The sequence below is a fragment of the Pristiophorus japonicus genome, chromosome 19, assembly GCF_044704955.1.
Source record: "Pristiophorus japonicus isolate sPriJap1 chromosome 19, sPriJap1.hap1, whole genome shotgun sequence".
Classification (NCBI taxonomy): domain Eukaryota; kingdom Metazoa; phylum Chordata; class Chondrichthyes; family Pristiophoridae; genus Pristiophorus; species Pristiophorus japonicus.
This window is the reverse complement of record NC_091995.1, coordinates 82,719,887-82,741,045: the sequence shown is the minus strand read 5'-3', so window position 1 is coordinate 82,741,045 and position 21,159 is coordinate 82,719,887. Positions and strand designations below refer to the sequence as shown.

Sequence of the window (21,159 nt, the reverse complement as noted above, 5' to 3'; positions counted from 1 at the left end):
AATGCAAGTTACTGTTGTTAAATGAGCCGAGAAGATTCTGCAGTCGCAAGGACATTTTTTTTTAACCACCCCATTCAAGTTTTGAAATAGAAATTGAGTTAAGAGACACTGTGGTAATCTATAATACAGAAAAGATCTTGTGTATTGTACACACTTGCTTTAAGCATCACACATGGCTCCTGTCACACTTCAGACGTCACACTGTCGCATATCCTCTGCGCAATACCATAGAAGAACTTCCAGTGGAGTACTGAAAAGCCCCTTAGCGGGTCCTCTACTAATTTTTATTCTGTACTTTGGATCCTTTAGACTCCAGGTGCCACTCAAAAGCACTCCCTCCAAAAGTGAATGGGCACACAGCCTGCCCTCTGACCTTTGGCAGAGTCACTCCTGAGGTCGCAGTTAGTTGACCCCCCCACCCACCCACTGTTGTGGGGAGATATCTCAGCTACCTCCCCCTCCCCCCTCCCACCATCACCAAGGACATGGTCAAGGCATGACTAAGCTTGTATTCCTTTGATTAAGATGATCAAAGGATTTGATGGGGTAGATAGAGAGAAACCATTTCCTCTGGTGGGGGGAGTCCAGAACAAGGGGCAGCAGCTTAAAATTAGAGCCAGGCCACTCAGGGGTGATGTCAGGAAGGGCAGTGGGAATCTGGATCTGGATCTGGATCTGGATTTCTCTCTCTCTCTCTCTCAAAAATTGAGGCTTGGTGGAGGGGGGCAGGATCAATTGAAAATGAGAAAACTGAGATTGATACATTTTAGCTAGGCAAAGGGTATTAAGGGTTACAACCAAGGCAGGCAGATGGAGTTAAGATACAGATCAGCCGTGATCTAATTGAATGGTGGAACAAGCTCGAGGGGCTGAATGGCATTCTCTAGATTACAACTTCTCTACATTTCAACAGTGACTACACTTCGAGAAGTACTTCATTTGGCCGTACAGCGCTTTGGGGCGTCCAGTTGGGGTTATGCTTGAACTGTATAAAACACTAGTTAGGCCACAGCTAGAGTACTGCGTGCAGTTCTGGTCACCACATTACAGGAAAGATGTGATTGCACTGTAGAGGGTACAGAGGAGATTTACGAGGATGTTGCCTGGACCGGAGAATTTTAGGAAAGATTGGATAGGCTGGGTTTGTTTTCTTTGGAACAGAGGAGGCTGAGGGGAGACCTTATTGAGGTGTATAAAATTGTGAGGGGCCTCGATAGAGTCGATAGGACGGACCTAATTCCCTTAGCAGAGAAGTCAACAACCAGGGGGCATAGATTTAAAGTAATTGGTAGGAGGTTTAGAGGGGATTTGGGGAGAAATTTCTTCACCCAGAGGGCAGTGGGGATCTGGAACTCACTGCCTGAAAAGGGTGGTAGAGGCAGAAACCCTCACCACATTGGATGCGCACTTGAAGTGCTGTAACCTACAGGGCTACGGACCAAGAGCTGGAAAGTGAGATTAGGCTGGATAGATCTTTGTCAGCCGGCACGGACACGATGGGCCGAAATGGCCTCCTGCCGCACTGTAAATTCCTAGGATTCTATGAAAGGTGCCATATAAACTCAAGTCTTTCTCTTGTTCCTACGAGCCTGGTGTGCTGGATGTGGCTGTCCAACAACCCCTGTGCCAACAATTCGCCTTGGGGACACTCCATTATTGACATGTTTGCAAAGCAATGAGCTAAAATGCAGTCAGTCAGATCAATGCACAAAGCGACAACAAAGAAACCCTGGGGTAATCCAGCGATCTCTCATTCCCTGTGCATCCTGGCTGAAGACACAGGGAAATATATTAAATCCCCCCCCCCCAAAAAAAAAAACCAAGATCGCCCACCTGTTCGCAGGCTCTTGATACCCAAGTCTCCAGCAGCAATTCCAGTCTGGATTGGTGGAATTTGCCAGTTGTCTTGATGGCGATGAAGATGTCCTTCAGCTCCAGCCGGTGCTGCCAAGGCTCACCCTTCGGGGGCAAGCCCTGGGAGAGGTCGCTGGTCCCTCCACCTGGTGGGATGTCCAGCTCAGGCTTGGCCACCAGTGCGCGCAGGTAGCTCGCCACCGCTCGCAGCCTCCCGTCCACAGGCGCCGGCTCCTCTCGGAAACCTTGGCCGCTCGGGGCGATGGCAAATCGGCCAGCTCTCCCGCTGACCCCGCTCCCGTCTTCTCGCCTCTGGAAGTCCACAAAAGTAACCAGCAGGAAAGTGATCGTGGCCCCAGAGATGGTCAGGGAGACCTTCTTTAAGCAGAGGCGCATTTTGCTTTTCATTTTAAAATCCCAGTTTTGAAAAGGTTCAAATTAAATACCCAACTCGGCGTGAGATCACATTCAAATCACCTAGAGACATTTTCGAATTAGGACATTTAAATTGTATTGTAAACTTTTCTTAACTTTATAAATTCTCCCTGCCCCAGTAAATAGAATTATTCCGCAAATAATTCGGGGCTGCAATAACTCCTATTAATATTTTAATACAATGATAACTTTCCCTCTCAAATTTCATTTAGTTTCAAGTCCGAATCATACAATAGAAATTAAACTGATTCGCACTGAATCTGCAACTCCTCCGGTTAGTGTAACCCAACCCCTCCAGCCTCACTACACCACCTGTCGCCCCCGGCGTCTCTCAACTCGTCACAACTTTTGTAGCAGTTTTTTTTGTCAATTTCGTGCAACCAAGGAAGGGGCGGGGCTACAAGCCAGCGATTGACCAATTGCAAAAGAGCTCCGGGGAGGAGGCGAGGCGAAAGTGTGGGACAAATGAATTGGAGGCATTTTTTTTTAACTCTTTGAGTGCAGCTTTCGGTCGCCTGAGGAAGAGAGAGTTCGAAGATCAGGCCCTCAAATCTGGCACCAAGCTCATGGTCTCATCGTCATCGTCATAGGCAGTCCCTCGGAATCGAGGAAGACTTGCTTCCACTCATCCTTAGGTGGCTGAACAGTCCAATACGAGAACCACGGTCCCTGCCACAGGTGGGACAGACAGTGGTTGAAGGAAGGGGTGGGTGGGACTGGTTTGCCGCACGCTCCTTCCGCTGCCTGCGCTTGATTTCTGCATGTTCTCGGCGACGAAACTCGAGGTGCTCAGCGCCCTCCCGGATGCACTTCCTCCACTTAAGGCGGTCTTTGGCCAGGGTCTCCCAGGTGTCGGTGGGGATGTTGCACTTTATCAGGGAGGCTTTGAGGGTGTTCTTGTAGCGTTTCCTCTCTCCACCTTTGGCTTGTTTGCCATGAAGGAGTTTCGAATAGAGTGCTTGTTTTGGGAGTCTCGTGTCTGGCATGCGGACAATGTGGCCTGCCCAGCAGAGCTGATCGAGTGTAGTCAGTGCTTCAATGCAGAGGGTCTATAGGACTATAGAGATACCCACCCTCCTGTATGGCTTAGAGATGTGGACCATATACAGTAGACACCAACAATGTCTTCGCAAAATCCTGCAAATCCCCTGGAAGGACAGACGTACCAACGTTAGCGTCCTCGATCAGGTCAACATCCCCAGCATTGAAGCACTAACCACACTCGACCAGCTCCGTTGGGCAGGCCACATTGTTCGCATGCCAGACACGAGACTTCCAAAGCAAGCGCTCTACTCGGAACTCCTACACGGCAAGTGAGCCAAAGGTGGGCAGAGGAAACGTTTCAAGGACACCCTCAAAGCCTCCCTGATAAAGTGCAACATCCCCACCGACACCTGGGAATCCCTGGCCAAAGACAGCCCTAAATGGAGGAAGAGCATCTGGGAGGGCGCTGAGCACCTCGAGGCTCGTTGCCGAGAGCATGCAGAAATGAAGCGCAGGCAGCGGAAGGAGCGTGCGGCAAACCAGTCCCACCCACCCTTTCCTTCAACCACCGCCTGTCCCACCTGTGACAGAGACTGGAATTCCCGTTTTGGACTGTACAGTCACCTGAGAACTCACTTTTAGAGTGGAAGCAAGTCTTCCTCGATTTCGAGGGCCTGCCGATGATGATGACTGGCACCAGCCCTGGTGCAGGTCTCCTGGTTCCTGATCATGTTTTGAGGGTTGAGCGGGTCCCACTCCAGGGACTCGAGCACATAAATCTAGACTGACACTCCCAGTGCAGTGCTGAGGGAGTGCCGCGCTGTCGGAGGTGCCATCTTTCGGATGAGACGTTAAACCGAGGCTCCGTCTGCTCTCTCAGGCGGACGTAAAAGATCCCACGGCATTATTTCGAAGAAAAGCAGGGGAGTTATCCCCGCTGACCTGGCCAATATTTATCCTTTACTCAACATCACTGGAAAAAGAATGATCTGGTCATTGCCATGTTGCTGTGTGTGGGAGTTTGCTGTGCGCAAATTGGCTGCCGCGTTTCCCACATTACAACAGTGACCACACTCCAAAAAGTACTTAATTGGCTGTAAAGCGCTTTGAGACATCCAGTGGTCGTGGAAGGCGCTACATAAATGCAAGAATTTCTCAAAGCAGAGCAGAGGGCCTCTCCCAGTGTTCTCGCCAACCCTTCAAACCGCGAATGATGCTCGTGGGATCTTGCTGTGTGCAAATTGTCTGCTGCGTTTACCTGCAACCCAACATTGATACAATCCAGAAGCAATGAATTGGCTGTGAAGCGCTTTGGGATATCCTGAGGACAGGCTGTATAAATGCAAGATCGTTCATTTGCCCCTCGAAGACTCAGTTTCACCATCAGCAGTCCATTGTCTTTCCACTATATATATATATTTGTAGACATCGAAAAAAATCCAGAAAAACAATTCATAATGAGTACCGCAAAACAGAGACAATTAGAATCACACAGCGGACTCAGGTAATTAAAGAAAGACTTTCATTTATAAAGCACCTTTTTCAATCACCGGACTTCTCAATGAAGTACTGTTGCATTGTTGGAAACACAGCAGCCAATTTGCGCACAGCAAGCTCCCAGAAACTGCAATGTGCTAATGACCAGATAATCTGTTTTAGTGATGTTGATTATGGGATAAATATTAGGTCAGGATACTGGGGAGAACACCTCTGCTCTTCATTGAAATCATGCCATGGGATCTTTTACATCCACCTGAGAGAGCACATAGGGCCTCAGTTTCACATCTTATCCAAATGACAGCACCTCTGGCACTGTGGCACTCCCTCAGCGCAGCACTGGAGTGTCAGCCTAGATTTACATATTCCAATGCCTGGAGTGGGACTTGAACCCACAGCCATCTGACTCAGAGGCGAGAGTGCTGCCCACTGAACTACAGCAGGCTGGGCTGATAGCCAATCAAACGCTGAGGAGGAATGGACCAAAATCAGAGCGAGCGAGCACTACGCAGACTGGCCCAAGCTTGTCGAGCACAAAGCAATGGGCACTGCCCAGTTTCATCAGGAGCACAGAAGAGAAGAGCTGGAAAATCCTTCGAACCACAACCTCAGGGAATCAAAGCAACAGGAATCCCTTTCAAAGAAGGAATCCAGAGAGTGGTGAGAATGTGGAACTCGTTACCACGGGGAGTGGTTGAGGCGAATAGTATCGATGCATTTAAGGGGAGGCTAGACAAGCATATGAGGGAGAAGGGAATAGAGGGTTATGCTGATAGATTTAGATGAGGAAAGACGGCAGGAGGCCCAAGTGGAGCACAAACGCCGGCATGGACTGGTTGGGCCGAACGGCCTGTTTCTGTGCCATATATCCGATATAATCCTATGTAATGAATCCAACAACCAAGAATTCCTTTAAAAATAAAGGAAAATATGGTTTCAACAACAACCACCAGTAGCATTTATAAAGCGCCTTCAGTGCAGTAAAACGTTCCAAAGTGCTTCACAGGAGTGTAATCTGACAAAAATAAATGGAGACCAGGTCAAAGAAGGAGACGTTCGGGTCGGTGTAAGGAGTGTTCTAACGGAGGTGGAGAGGTGGAGTGCTCTCATAGAATCATAGAAGCATAGAAAAATTATGACATGGAAGGAAGCCCATTGTGTCCACGTCGGCCGACAAAGAGCTATCCAGCCTAATCCCACTATCCAGCTCTAGGTCCATAGCCCTGTAGGTTACAGCCCTTCAGGTGCACATCCAGGTACTTTTTAAATGTGGTGAGGGTTTCTGCCTCTACCACCCTTTCAGGCAGTGAGTTCCAGACCCCCACCACCCTCTGGCTGAAGGAATGTTCCCTCATCTCCCCTCTCATCCTTCTCCCAACTACTTTAATTCTATGCCCCCTGGTTGTTGACCCCTCTGCTAAGGGGAAATAGGTCCTTCCTATCCACTCTATCCAGGCCCTTCATAATTTTATACACCTCAATTAAGTCTCCCCTCAACCTCCTCTGTTCCAAGAAAAACAACCCCAGCCTATCCAATCTTTCCTCATAGCTAAAGTTTTCCAGTCCTGGCAACATCCTCGCAAATCTCCCCTGCACCCTCTCCAGTACGATCGCACCCTTGAGATGTTTATGAAATGATTGCAAGGTTTTTTGCATCTACTACCCTACCCAGAACTCCAGTCCATGTGTTAATCACTCTCTGAGTGAGGAAGAACTTGCGACCTTCAATTCTACAATTCCTTTTCACCGCTTCGAACCTCCGCCATCTCACCAGATGATCAGGGTTCACCTCGAAGTGGTGTTGCAGTTGAGTGGGGCGGCCATTAAGGTGTTACAATTAGTGTGCGAAGAGGGCAGCTGGATTGGACGTCACCATAACCCAGGTCGCTGATTGGAGCATGGGCAGGTTCAGCAGGAGCGGCGAGAGTTCATAGAGGGATGTGATCAGGACCCAGGAGAGGCAAGGGTCCAGGGGCAGCACGGGCCAGCCCACACTGCGATATGTGTGCGCACCAGGTCTTTGCAGCGGAGCTGGTCTCCAGCCGTCCTGGTTAACCCTTGCCACTGGACCAAGACCTAGCTCTGTCAAGCCCGTGTGGTGGCTGGTGTGCAACGGCCACCACACGTTAAAAAATTCCACGCGCAGGCACCTTCCACCCTTCAAGATGTAGTTCAAGACTTGGAATGTTAGGTCCTTCATTGAAACACCTGTGAACTCATCCCTTTTTGGTGTGGAAGCAAGTCATCCTCGATACGAGGGACCACCTATGATGATGACAATTCCTTAGATCCCATGGACTGACGAAGGCAGAACTGAGCCCAGCATCCAATTCTGATCACTATCCAGTGACTCCTACTGACTTTTTCGCATGACTCAATAGGAAAGAATCCCATTTCAAGAACGTGTAATTGGTGAATGATGCCAAAAATGCGATCTATGATATAATTGTTTGATATAAATTCAAGGCAAATAAAGATAAAAGTGTTGGCTAATGAGCAACAGTTGATGTGGTGCCAAAGACTTGGTGACTTCCTTACAACTCCCATATCTAATCTTTAGGCCCACGGAGCCCCAGTGGGCCAATGGATAAAGCAGTAGCCTCCTCAACCAAGGGCTTTGAATCCCATTTGGAGCGGACTTTAGTTCAATTGGTTCTCAATAGAAAAGCTTCACCCATTGAGAAGAAAATATTGGGGTTGATAACGTGACTGTGAGGCAGAAGGTCATGGGTTCGAGTCCAACTCCAGAGACTTGAGCACAAAAGCTAGACTGACACTCCCAGTGCAGTGCTGAGGGAGTGCTGCACTGTCGGAGGTGCCGTCTTTTGGATGAGACGTTAAACCGAGGCCCCGTCTGCTCTCTCAGGTGGATGTAAAGGATCCCATGACACTATTTCGAAGAAGAGCAGGCAATTTCTCCCTGGAGCCCTGGGCAACATTTATCCCTCAATCAACAGCACTATAATCATTATCACACTGCTGTTTTGGGGACTTTGCTGTGCACAATTTGGCTGCCATATTTCCTACATTGACTACACTCACTGGGCAGGCCACATAGTCCGCATGCCAGACACGATACTCCCGAAGCAACTGCTCTATGCGGAGCTCCTTCATGGCAAACGAGCCAAAGGTGGGCAGCGGAAACGTTACAAGGTCACCCTCAAAACCTCCCTGATGAAGTGCGACATCACCACTGAAGCCAGGGAGACCCTGGCCGAAGACCGCCCTAGATGGAGAAAGTGCATCCGGGAGGACGCTGAGCTCTTCGAATCTCAACGCTGCGAGCGTGAAGAGGTCAGGCACAGGCAGTGGAAGGAGCGTGTTGTAAATCAGTCCCACCCACCACTTCCCTCCACGAATATCTGTCCCACCTGTGGCAGGGTCTGTGGCTCTTGTATTGGACTGTTCAGCCACCAAAGAACTCACTTTAGGAGTGGAAGCAAGTCTTCCTCGATTCCGAGGGACTGCCTATGATGATGACACTTCAAAAAGTACTTAATTGGCTGTAAAGTAGTTTGGGACATCTTGAGGTCGTGAAAGATGCTACATAAATGCAGAATATTTCTTTCTTGGAGTAATGCAGAGTAATGCAGAGTAATTCAGCAGTTTCTTCATTGGTATCAACTCCAAGTCAGGAGTGTGATGGAATACTCTCCATTTGCCTGGATGAGTGCAGCTCCAACAACACTCAAGAAGCTCAACACCATCCAGGACAAAGCAGCCCGCTTGATTGGCACCCCATCCACCACCTTCAACATTCACTCCCTCCACCACTGGCGCACCGTGGCTGCAGTGTGCACCATCTACAAGATGCACTGCAGCAACTCGCCAAGGCTTCTTCGGCAGCACCTCCCAAACATGCGACCTCTACCCTCTAGAAGGACAAGGGCAGAAGGTGCTTGGGAACACCACCACCTCCACTTTCCCCTCCAAGTCACACACCATCCTGGCTTGGAAATATATCGCTGTTTTATTCATCGTCGCCGGGTCAAAATCCCTCTGTATCAGCACTGTGGGAGCACCTTCACCACACGGACTGCAGCGGTTCAAGAAGGCGGCTCACCACCATCTTCTCAACGGCAATTAGGGATGGGCAATAAAGGCCGACCTTGCCAGCGACGCCCATATCGCGTGAAGGAATTAAAAAAATGTTTTTTAATTAAAAGTAGTTTCCAATCGAATATTGAAGGTTGGCATGCAGGTACAGCAGGCGATTAAGAAAGCAAATGGCATGTTGGCCTTCATAGCGAGGGGATTTGAGTACAGGGGCAGGGAGGTGTTGCTACAGTTGTACAGGGCCTTGGTGAGGCCACACCTGGAGTATTGTGTACAGTTTTGGTCTCCTAACTTGAGGAAGGACATTCTTGCTATTGAGGGAGTGCAGCGAAGGTTCACCAGACTGATTCCCGGGATGGCGGGACTGACCTATCAAGAAAGACTGGATCAACTGGGCTTGTATTCACTGGAGTTCAGAAGAATGAGAGGGGACCTCATAGAAACGTTTAAAATTCTGATGGGTTCAGACAGGTTAGATGTAGGAAGAATGTTCCCAATGTTGGGGAAGTCCAGAACCAGGGGTCACAGTCTAAGGATAAGGGGTAAGCCATTTAGGAGCGAGATGAGGAGAAACTTCTTCACCCAGAGAGTGGTGAACCTGTGGAATTCTCTACCACAGAAAGTTGTTGAGGCCAATTCACTAAATATATTCAAAAAGGAGTTAGATGAAGTCCTTACTACTAGGGGAATCAAGGGGTATGGCGAGAAAGCAGGAATGGGGTACTGAAGTTGCATGTTCAGCCATGAACTCATTGAATGGCGGTGTAGGCTGGAAGGGCCGAATGGCCTACTCCTGCACCTATTTTCTATGTTTCTATGTTTCTATTAGGGATGGGGGCATATTGCTTTGAGGACAGAATTACAAAGATTATTGACTGGAGCGGACGGGGTGAAAGTAAGTTCAGATTAGAGTATTCTAAACTGCCAATGGATTTAAGAGTTAAATAGTGAAAGATATTTTGTTGGTGAATCAGTAACAAAGATTAACTCTGGATTAACACTGGGAACGATTGCCCCGTATGTCGTGCTACCGTTGAGAGCTGTGTTGGATCAAACAGCTACAGCAAGCCATGAATTTCAGTCGACTATGGTGACTCTTTGTCCTCCTTGCCCATTGCATGCGATCTCTCCTCTGGCAGTTACACACCAATGCGACTCTGAGACACAATGTCCCACAACTTGCTGACGGCGAACTGCCTTTCAAACTGACTGCAACGTCCGGATTTAGAACTTGCGCAGCCTAACGCGGAAACCCTGAAGTTGCGGTTTGTCATTCACTGCGTTGTGCACCCCTCCCCCTCCCCCTGCCCCCCCCACCACCCCGCCCCCACAGAGCCGGCAACCTGTGAAACCTCTCAAATAATGGACACCGGCATAAACTTCGGCTCTTACGCGGCAATGACGCTGTTAAATTCTCCACTAAAAGTTAGACCCAAAGGGATTAGGTGCACCTGGGGCTTGAACAGCGTATTGACCGCTAAACAAGGATTATGGGCCTCAAAAGCTCATTTGTAATTTTGTGCAGTGTCAAATTTATCCAATTTAATAAAAATTAAAGAAACTTTTTTTTCAAGTTTGTTCACTTTAATTTCACGTTTTTTTCCCCAGTCTTTGTTTTGCTCTCGCTCACATTTTTTAAAAGTTGATATTTTAAGAGCTTACACACTTCCTGGTTTGCTGTCTGTGGGAATTCTGCTTTCTGATTGGCCGATTAGACAGCTTGTTGCTGTGACAGCAGCTCGCGCTATGGGACTCCCACTATACAACATTGATTTGAATTATATCTTGGAAAGAAAAAAAAATGAAAGACTTGGATTTATATAGCGCCTTTCACAACCACCAGACGTCGCAAAGCGCTTTACAGCCAATTAAGTACTTTTGGAGTGTAGTCACTGTTGTAATGTGGGAAACACGACAGCCAATGTGTGCACGGCAAGCTCCCACAAACAGCAATGTGATAATGACCAGATAATCTGTTTTTTTTTGTTATGTTGATTGAGGGATAAATATTGACCCCAGGTCACGGGGGATAACTCCCCCGCTCTTCTTCGAAATAGTGCCATGGGATCTTTCATGTCCACCTGAGAGAACAGACGGGGCCTCGGTTTAACCTTTCAACTGAAAGACGGCACCCCTGACAATGTAGCACTCCCTCGTGTCAGCCTAAGATGTATCTGTGGTGCTGCTATAACCTAGGGGGGGTGGAGAGCAGATGGTTGTCATGGCTACGTATCTAGTTGTCCCCTCCACTCCCAATGTCCCGGACACATCTCTATATATATAGAGTAAGAGACAAGTGTAAAGTTACTAAGGATACGAATATTCTGGGCACCGCACTTTAGGAAGGATGTGAAGGCCTTAGAGAGGGCACAGAAAAGATTTATGAAAATGGTTTCAGGGATGAGGGACTTCAGTTACATGGATAGACTGGAGAAGCTGGGACTGTTCTCCTTAGAGCAGAAATGATCGAGAGGAGATTTGATCGAGGTGTTTAAATTCATGAGGGGTCTGGACAGAGTAGATGGAGAGAAACTGTTCCCATTGGCAGAATGGTCGGGAACCAGAGGGCACAGATTTAAGGTGATTGACAAAAGAACCAAAGGCGATGTAATAATACACTTTCTTACGCAGCGAGTGGTTAGGATCTGGAATGCACTGCCTGAGAGGCTGGTGGAGAGGGACTGAATTTAATCTTTCAAAAGGGAATTGGATACGTATCTGAGGGAAAAATAAATTGCAGGGCTATGGGGAAAGGGCGGGGGGGAGTGGGACTAGCTGAGAGCCGGCAGGGGCTCGACGGACCGAATGGCCTTCTGTGCTGTAACCGTTCTATGATTCCAATAAGAATTTATTTTTAAAACAGGGAAAAGACTCTAGTAAGCTAATCCTATTTTGATAGCTGTATCGCACTTACCTCACCATATCTCCCAACCCTTGCTGTTCCCTTTCCATTGTTACACTGTCGACGTCAGTGGCCTTTGGCAGCTTTGGGTCAAAAATTTCGGCATGACTTCCTTTCCTATTTAGAACTTTTAATCTTTAACTTCAGTCCCCTGGTAGTTGAAACATTCCATAGGGAACAACTCGATTGGGTTAATTCCCTCTGTGGCTTGAAACCTTCAACTAGGTCACCTGAAATAGTTCTCTCTTCCAGATGGAGGCAAACCCAACTTCTTTAATCTTTGCTCAGAACTTAAAGTGCCGATAGCATAAGGCCCGATCCAGGCTGGATGTGAGAATGTGAGAACAGTAGGCCTCTGGAACAAGCTGCCGTTCCATGTGGTGGATGCAGATTCACTGAATTCCTTCAAGCGAGAGCTGGATTTGTTTCTGTCTGCGGCGGGGATCACCTCTTACAGAAGGTGGGTATTGCAGGGAGTTTAATGGCCCGAGTGATCTCCTGGAGTAGTTTCGATCGTCTAGATGGGTCGGAGAGGAATTTCCCAGATTCTTTCCCCAAATTGTCCTGGTTTTATCATCTGTTTTTTTTTGCCTCCCCCCCCAGGAGCTCACATGGTTTGGGGTGGGGTGGAGAGGGTATATGTTGTGATACACAAGATATCGCAATTGTGTGGGGCAGGCTGGATGGAGCAGAGGGTCTTTACCTGTCTGTTATTGTTCGTATGCTCGAGTGTGTAAAAGCTCATTCTCTCTGCCTAAAGCATTGGATGTTGCATCACAGGAACTGAAGGCTGGCCATGCGCGGGATCATCTGTCAAAAACTGCGATTATAGACCGAGGGCGAGGGGATAATGTCCTTAACAATGTGAATAAATGTCGTTACACAATTACACTTACTAGAATCAGAGGACATGGCCACACACTTCATTTCACCTGACACTTTAAAGACCTTCACGGAGAACTGCTATATATTTTCCCTTGCATTTGTATCATTCCTTCTCGTCTCCATGGCAACCTTACCAACATCATCAAGACATTAATGGATGTGCTTGCTCATCTGGGTCAGGAGTGTTGGAACTGCAGCCTGTGGTCTGTGGCAACACTTTCCTAGATGAATGCAGCTCCAACAATACTCAAGAAGCTCAACACCATCCAGGTCAGAGTGGCTCACTTGATCGACACCCTATCCATCACCTTAAACTTCCTTCACTTAGGGGCGGTCTTGAGCCAGGGACTCCCAGATGTCAGTGGGGATGTTGCACTTTATCAGGGAGGCTTTGAGGGTGTCCTTGTAGCGTTTTCGCTGCCCACCTTTGGCTTGTTTGCCGTGAAGGAGCTCCAAGTAGAGCACCACTTGCTTTGGGAGTCTCGTGTCTGGCATGCGGACTATGTGGCCTGCTCAGCGGAGCTGATCGAGTGTGGTCAGTGCTTCAATGCTGGGGATGTTTGCCTGAATGAGGACACTGATGTTGGTGTGCCTGTCCTCCCAGGGGATTTGTAGGATCTTGTGGATACATCAAGATCTTGAGGTGTCTACTGTACATGGTGCATGTCTCTGAGCCATACAGGAGGGCAGGTATTACTACAGCCCTGTAGATCATGAGCCTGGAGGCGGTTTTGAGGGCCTGGTCTTCAAACACTGTTTTCCTCAGGCGGCCAAAGGCTGCACTGGCACACTGGAGGCGGTGTTGGATCTCGTCATCGATGCCTGTTCTTGTTGATAGGAGGCTCCCGAGATATGGGAAGTGGTCCACGGTGTCCAGGGACGCGCCGTGGATCTTGATGAGTGAGGGGGGCAGTGCTTTGCGGTGAGGACAGGCTGGTGGAGGACCTTTGTCTTTCGGATGTTTAGCGTAAGGCCCATGCTTTCGCACGCCTCAGTAAATACGTCGACTATGTCCTGGAGTTCAGCCTCTTGTACCATTTACAAGATGCACTGCAGCACCTTCCAAACCCGTGACCTCTACCACCTAGAAGGACAAGGGCAGCAAGCGCATGGGAACACCACCACCTCCACGTTCCCCTCCAGGTCACACTCCCTCCTGACTTGGAAATAGATCGGCCGTTCCTTCATCGTCGCCGGGTCAAAATCCTGGAACTCCCTCCCTAACAGCACTGTGGGAGCACTTTCACCGCACGGACTGCAGCGGTTCAAGAAGGCGGCTCACCACCACCTTCTCAAGGGGCAATTAGGGATGGGCAATAAATGCCGGCCTTGCCAGCGACACCCACATCCCAAGAACGAATTTTTAAAAACTCAAAGCCCTGGTGACTCGAAGCCCTGGCAGCCCCAAGACAGAAACGTTTGGACAGCCACGCCCTACTTCAACAGGTTCCTCCCACCCAGCCACCGTCCCACGTTCTCTGGGAGTCAGGGGATGGGAGGACGTTCTCTTTTATCCAAAATATGGCCGCTGGCTGAGTTGGTTGGTGCCTCATTCAAAATGAAACCCACCTCCGACTGGTGCCATCTGAGATTTTTCCTCCACATCCCAAAGGATTACACCGGATATATGGCACAGAAACAGGCCATTCGGCCCAACCAGTCCATGCCGGCGTTTATGCTCCACTCGAGCCTCCTCCCGTCTTTCCTCATCTAACTCTATCAGCATAACCCTCTATTCCCTTCTCCCTCATATACTTGTCCAGCCTCCCCTTAAATGCATCGATACTATTCGCCTCAACCCCTCCCTGTGGCAGCGAGTTCCACATTCTCACCACTCTCTGGATAAAGAAGTTTCTTCTGAATTCCCCATTGAATTTCTTGGTGACTATCTTATATTGATGGCCTCTAGTTATGCTCTTCCCCACAAGTGGAAACATTCTCTCTGTATTCACTTGATCAAAACCTTTCATCATTTTAAAGACCTCTATTAGGTCACCCCTCAGCCTTCTTTTTTCAAGAGAAAAGAGACCCAGCGTGTTCATCCTTTCCTGATATGTCTACCCTCGCATTTCTGGTATCATCCTTGGAAATCTTCTCTGCACCCTCTCCAGTGCCTCCATATCCTTTTTATAATATGGCAACCAGAGCTGTACGCAGTGCTCTAAATATGGTCCAACCAATGTTCCCTACAAGTTTAGCATAACTTCCCTATCTAATCTTCAATCTTCAATTCTAATCCTCTAGAAATAAACCCTAGTGCTTGGTTTGCTTTTTTTATGGCCTTGCTAACCCGTGTCGCATCCTTTAGTGATTTGTGTATTTGTACTCCGAGATTCCTTTGTTCCCCAACCCCACCCAGACTCACACCCTCCAAGTAATAAGTGATCTCCTTATTCATCCTCCCAAAATGTAATATCGCACATTAATCTGTGTTGAACTTCATTTGCCAATTATTTGCCCATTCTGCAAGTTTATTAATGTCCCCCTGAAATTTGTTGCAGTCCTCCTCAGTATCGACTTTCCCCCCAAGTTGGTGTCATCTGCAAATTTAGAGATTGTGTTTTTGATTCTACAGCACTAGTGTGGAATGGAAAAGTCAAGGGCGAGGGAAGGCCATTCAACCCACTGAATCTCATGACTATTATATACCATCTCTCCCAGCCAAGCAGCCAACTGCAGAGGAGGCATACTACAGAACTTCAGCTGAATTATTCTGGTAATTGCACATTGAATGTTAATGAACTACAGGTGGAACCTCCCTTATCCAGAACTCCCTTATCCAGAACCACCCCTCGTCCAGAACCATTCCCGGCCACCGGGTGGCGCCTGCACAGAACTCCGACATGAACAAATTGAACAAGTTGAAGTCCTTTCTCGCTGCCGACTCCCGCAGTCACTGGCCTGGGCCTGACTCCATGATCCACTGCCTCCCCACACCCCATGATCTCTCTGCCGCACTCCCAGCCCCAAGCCAGCCCCGATATCCCCTTTAACGTGACCACCCCTCGTCCAGAAAAATCCCTTATCCAGAACAGGCCAGCTCTCGAGGGTTCCGGATAAAGGAGGTTCAACCTGTAATGACCTCACAAATCCTGAAAAAGCATCATTTGCCTTGAAAGTGGCATCTCACTTTTCTTTTTCAAAAATATACTTTATTCATACAAAATGTTCACAATACATTGGAAAATAGTTTGTTATCTTGCGGTCAGCAATTCCATACAATTCATTTGGATGCTGACAGCAGTTCCATACAATACACTAGCATGCGTTTCATTTCAAGGTACAGTTTAGTACAATCTGTAAATTATGTTACATGTAGTACTGTGCAAGTAAGGGTATTACACGGAGCAGATAAGAACAGGTTTACATTACATTCCAGGATACATTTCAATACCGATCACCAATCACGTTACATGTAGCACTATGCAGATGAAAGCAGTACACAGAACGGATGGGGATACATTTACATTTCTTTACAAGTTACTAAACTGTGCAGAGACTTTCATTATACAGTGGCATCTCATTTGAGCCTTTCCACTCTATATAAACCCAACAGTACATACTGTCTCTGCTCGTGACATCTACTGGCTATACTACGTCAGCCCTTATTTTAGATGTGGTGGTGGAGGGTGGTGAAGAGAGTTAGAATTTTGAACACAGAGAATCCTTCCTGTAATGTGTGGCTAGAGCACTAACTATCCATTGAACGTGCGACCGAACCTGTAACAGATATTTCCACTGTCTTGTTAATCATCGACAACTTCGAACATGTTTCCAATTCTTAACTCAGACTTTCTGTCATGGTTGACGACACTACAGTCGGCTGGGGAAGGGGGTCATGTGTCAAAGAACATCTCAGACGATGACTCATGGACATCTCTGTTACACAACACTCCCTTGCCACAACAACGCTTGGGGTCATCCAAAACTCTGCCGCCTGTGTCCTAACTCAGTGATTGGCAGAAGAACCAAAGGCGACATCGAGGAAAAACTATTTTACGCAACGAGTGGTAAGGATCTGGAATGCACTGCCTGAGAGGGTGGTGGAGGCAGACTCAATCGTGGCTTTCAAAAGGGAATTGGATAAGTACCTGAAGGAAAAATGTTGCAGAGCTACGGGGAAAGGGCGGGGGGAGTGGGACTGGCTGAGATGCTCTTGCAGAGAGCCGGCACGGGCTCGATGGGCCGAATGGCCTTTGACCATGATGTAACCGTTCTGTGATTCTAAAGCACATTCAACATAGCAAAAGGTCCCAAAGTGTTTCGAAAATGATTGCTGAGCAAAAGGAGATATTAGATGAGGTGGGTGCAGCGGACTTTTTGGGACGAGTTGAAGTTTTGCAGAGAGTGGACGAGTTGGGAATCGGACCATTGGAATAGTCGAGTGTGGAATTGGCAAAGGCAGGGACGAGGGTTTCAGTGGTAGATGAGCTGAAGCAAGCACAGGGGCAGTGGGCTTCAAGCCACGACCTTGCGACTCAGAGCTTAGAGAAAAAGAAAGACTTGCATTTATATAGCACCTTTCACGACCACCGGACGTCTCAAGCGCTTTACAGCCAATGAAGTACTTTTGGAGTGTGGTCACTGTTGTAATTTAGGAAACGTGGCAGCCAACTTGCACACAGCGAGCTCCCACAGACAGCAATGTGATAATGATCAGATAATCTGTTTTTTTGTTATGTTGATTGAGGGATAAATATTGACCCAGGACACCGGGGTATAACTCCCCTGCTCTTCTTTGAAATAATGCCATGGGATCTTTTACGTCCACCTGAGAGAGCAGACAGGGCTTCAGTTTAACGTCTCATCTGAAAGACGCCACCTCCGACAGTGTGGCGCTCCCTCAGCACTGCCCTGGGAGTGTCAGCCTAGATTTTTGTGCTCAAGTCCCTGGAGTGGGACTCGAACCCACAACCTGCTGACTCAGAGGCAAGAGAGTGCTACCCACTGAGCCACAGCTGACACTACCAATGAACGAAGCCCATAGGCCCGTCCCGAGAGTGCATCAGCACCTTTGGCCAATGAAAAGAGAAGACAGAACGCAGTTTGGCACTTGGAGGTAACCAACACAAGACATGTTCTGTAGCATTTCCCTGTAAATACTCGTATCAAATTAAGCCTGTGCTTGTCTCCAAACCCAAGATCCCTGTTTAAAAGCGTGTAAAACAGCAAATTTAAGAATACTGCATTCTGGTTCGAGTCCAAATGGTACTATTATGTTTCTTTGAGAAAAGTGAATGCTAACGGGAAGTTAATGATCCATTAGGGATCTTTTTGCACTCTGTCCAAACCTGGGCCTGGGAACTGATGCATTCTCCTGAGTAGGTTTCCTTCAAAGTTAATTAAAGCGAGGTTAATGTTTCACTTTACTTTTTGAGATTTCACTTTAAACCGTGTTTTCTTCAGGACCGCTACCATCTCAGGGTTATATCGTGAGTCTCTCTGCGTATGTCTGAATACCGACAACAGGTCATCGATCCGAAACGTTAACTGTGTTTCTCGCTCCACAGATGCTGCCTAGCTCGCTGAGCAATGCAACCTCGAATTCAACGTGCTAACTGGGATAGATTCAAAACAGAGCTCAAAACTGGGCATCCGTGAGGCGCTGTGGGCCATCATCAGCAGCAGAATTGTATCCCACCACAATCTGTAACCTCATGGCCCGGCATATCCCTCGCTCTACCATTACCATCAAACCAGGGGACCAACCTTGGTTCAATGAGGAGTACAGAAGAGCATGCCAGGAGCAGCACTAGGAGTACCTGGGGAAGCTGCAACACAGGACTGCGTGCATGCTATAGACAGGGCTAAGCGATCAGCGGATCAGATCAAAGCTCTGCAGTCCTGCCACATCCTGTCGTGAATGGTGGTGGACAATTAAACAACTAACGGAAGGAGGAGGCTCCATGAATATCCCCATCCTCGATGATGGCGGAGCCCAGCGCATGAGTGCAAAAGACAAGGCTGAAGCGTTTGCAACCATCTTCAGCCAGAAGTGCCAAGTGGATGATCCATATCGGCCTCCTCCTGTGGTCCCCACCATCACAGAAGCCAGTCTTCAGCCAATTCGATTCACTCCACATGCCAACAAGAAACAGCTGAGCGCACTGGATACAGCAAAGGCTATGGGTCCCGACAACATCGCGGCTGTTGTGCTGAAGACTTGTGCTCCAGAACTAGCTGCGCCTCTAGCCAAGCTGTTCCAGTACAGTTATAACACTGGCATCTATCCGAAAATGTGGAAAACTGCCCAGGTATGTCCTGCCCACAAAAAGCAGGACCGATCCAATCCGGCCAATTACTACCCCATCAGCCTACTCTCAATCACCAGCAAAGTAATGGAAGGTGTCATCGACAGTGCTATCAAGCGGCACTTGCTCACCAATAACCTGCTCACCGATGCTCAGTTTGGGTTCCACCAGAACCTGTCTGCTCCAGACCGCATTACAGCCTTGGTCCAAACATAGACACAAGAGTTGAATTCCAAAATGAGGTGAGAGTGACTGCACTTGACATCAAGGCAGCATTTAATCGAGTGTGGCATCAAGGAGCCCGAGTAAAATTGAAGTCAATGGGAATCAGAGGGAAAGGTCTCCACTGGCTGGAGTCATACCAAGCACAAAGGAAGATGGTTGTGGTTACAACTCCGCAGATAATGAAGCAGTCCATGCCCGCGTGCAGCAAGACCTGGCCGACATTCAGACTTGGGCTGATAAGTGGCAAGTCACATTTGGTCACACAAGTATCAGGCAATGACCATCTCCAACAAGCGAGAGTCTAAGAACATAAGAACATAAGAAATAGGAGCAAGAGTAGACTATTTGGTTCCGTCATTCAATAAGATCATGGCTGATCTGATCATGGGCTCAGTTTCACTTCCCTGCCCGCTCCCCATAACCCTTGATTCCCCTATCGTTCAAAACTCTGTTTATCTCCACCTTAAATATATTCAATGACCCAGCCTCCACAGCTATCTGGGGCAGAGAATTCCCTAGGTTTACAAACCTCTGAGAGAAGAAATTCCTCCTCATCTCCGTTCTAAATGGGCATACCCTTATTCTGAGACTATGCCCCCTAGTTCTAGATTCTCCCACGAGGGGAAACATCCTCTCTGCATCTACATTGCCGAGCCCCCTCAGTATCTTATATGTAACCACTGCCCCTTGATATGCAACTACAGGTTCAGCGTCCAAAATCCAAAATCTGGAGTTCCAGAATTCAGAATGTTCTGGAATCCGGACATTGGGCAGATCTATGGCGGGATCGTCCGGAATCTGGAAAATGTTCCAAAATCTGGACCCGCCACAGCGCCCCCCCCACCCCGCCCGATCTCCTCCCGCTCGGTACCCGGCGCACTCTCCCCCCGCTTACGTCGGCCCAGGCGTTTCCAGATTCGGGACGTCGGAAAGACGTTCCGAAATCCGGAAATACCCGAAATCCGGAACGGCCTCAGTCCCGAGGTTTCCGGATTTCGGACGCTCTACTTGTACCATTGCCGAATCCCCCACCATCAACATTCTGAGGATCACCATTCACCTGAAACCTAACTGGACCAGTCACAAATACTGTGGCTACAAGAGCGGTTCAGAGGCTGGGTATTCTGGGGCGAGTGTCTCACCTCCTGACTCCCCAAAGCCTTTCCAGCATCTACAAGGCACAAGTCAGGAGTGTGATGGAATACGCTCCACTTGCCTGGATGAGTGCAGCTCCAAAAACACTCAAGAAGCTCAACACCATCCAGGACAGAATAGTCCTCTTGATCGGCACCCCATCCACCACCTCCACCACCGGCGCCCCCTGGCTGCAGTGTGCACCATCTACAAGATGCACTGCAGCAACTCACCAAGGCTTCTTCGGCAGCACCTCCCAAACCCGTGACCTCTACCACCTCGAAGAACAAGGGCATGGGAACACCACCACCTCCACGTTCCCCTCCTGTAATGTATTTGCTTCATGGGTTCTTTGCTTAAGAAATCATAGCAACACATTGCTCTTAAGAACTAGTCGGTTTAGTAACAATGGTTTAACAAATCACACTACACATTTCCAGTTCATCCAGCAGGCTCACAACCACCTGCCTCATCGTGGACGACCTAGACCTAACTGGCTGGGGTTTTATTGAGACTTGTGAACATCACGTGACTGGCTAAGCCACTCACATTGCAACAGATCTGCAAACCCTGTGAGCATGCTCACAGGTGCATATATTACACCTCCAATTACACACCATTGGAAATATATCGGCCGTTCCTTCATCGTCGTTGGGTCACAATCCTGGAACTCCCTCCCTAACAGCACTGTGGGAGCACCTTCACCTCACGGACTGCAGCGGTTCAAGAAGGCGGCTCACCACCACCTTCTCAAGGGCAGTTGGGGATGGACAATAAATGCTGGCCTAGCCAGCAACGCCCACATCCCAGGAATGAATTTTTTTTTTAAATGTTTTTTGCGCGTAGTCCTTGTAACTGTGCTACACGGCATCTCTCCCAGAGGCAGCAGCTAGTGAGCGGCCCGTGCGGGACCTCGAGATTGAGTCCCAGCCGTGT

The 21,159-nt window shown here is 48.5% G+C and overlaps 1 protein-coding gene across 1 annotated transcript in view; it reads right to left on the bottom strand.

The window, feature by feature from the left end:
- Positions 1–2,617, bottom strand: part of LOC139230507 (beta-1,3-N-acetylglucosaminyltransferase lunatic fringe-like) — a 50,612-nt gene extending 47,995 nt beyond the window's left edge. The window contains exon 1 of the mRNA XM_070862334.1: positions 1,834–2,617. Within this exon, the coding sequence (XP_070718435.1) occupies positions 1,834–2,262 (429 nt within the window). The 5' untranslated portion in view covers positions 2,263–2,617. The remainder of the gene's footprint in view (positions 1–1,833) is intronic.
- Between the last annotated feature and the right edge of the window lie 18,542 nt (positions 2,618–21,159).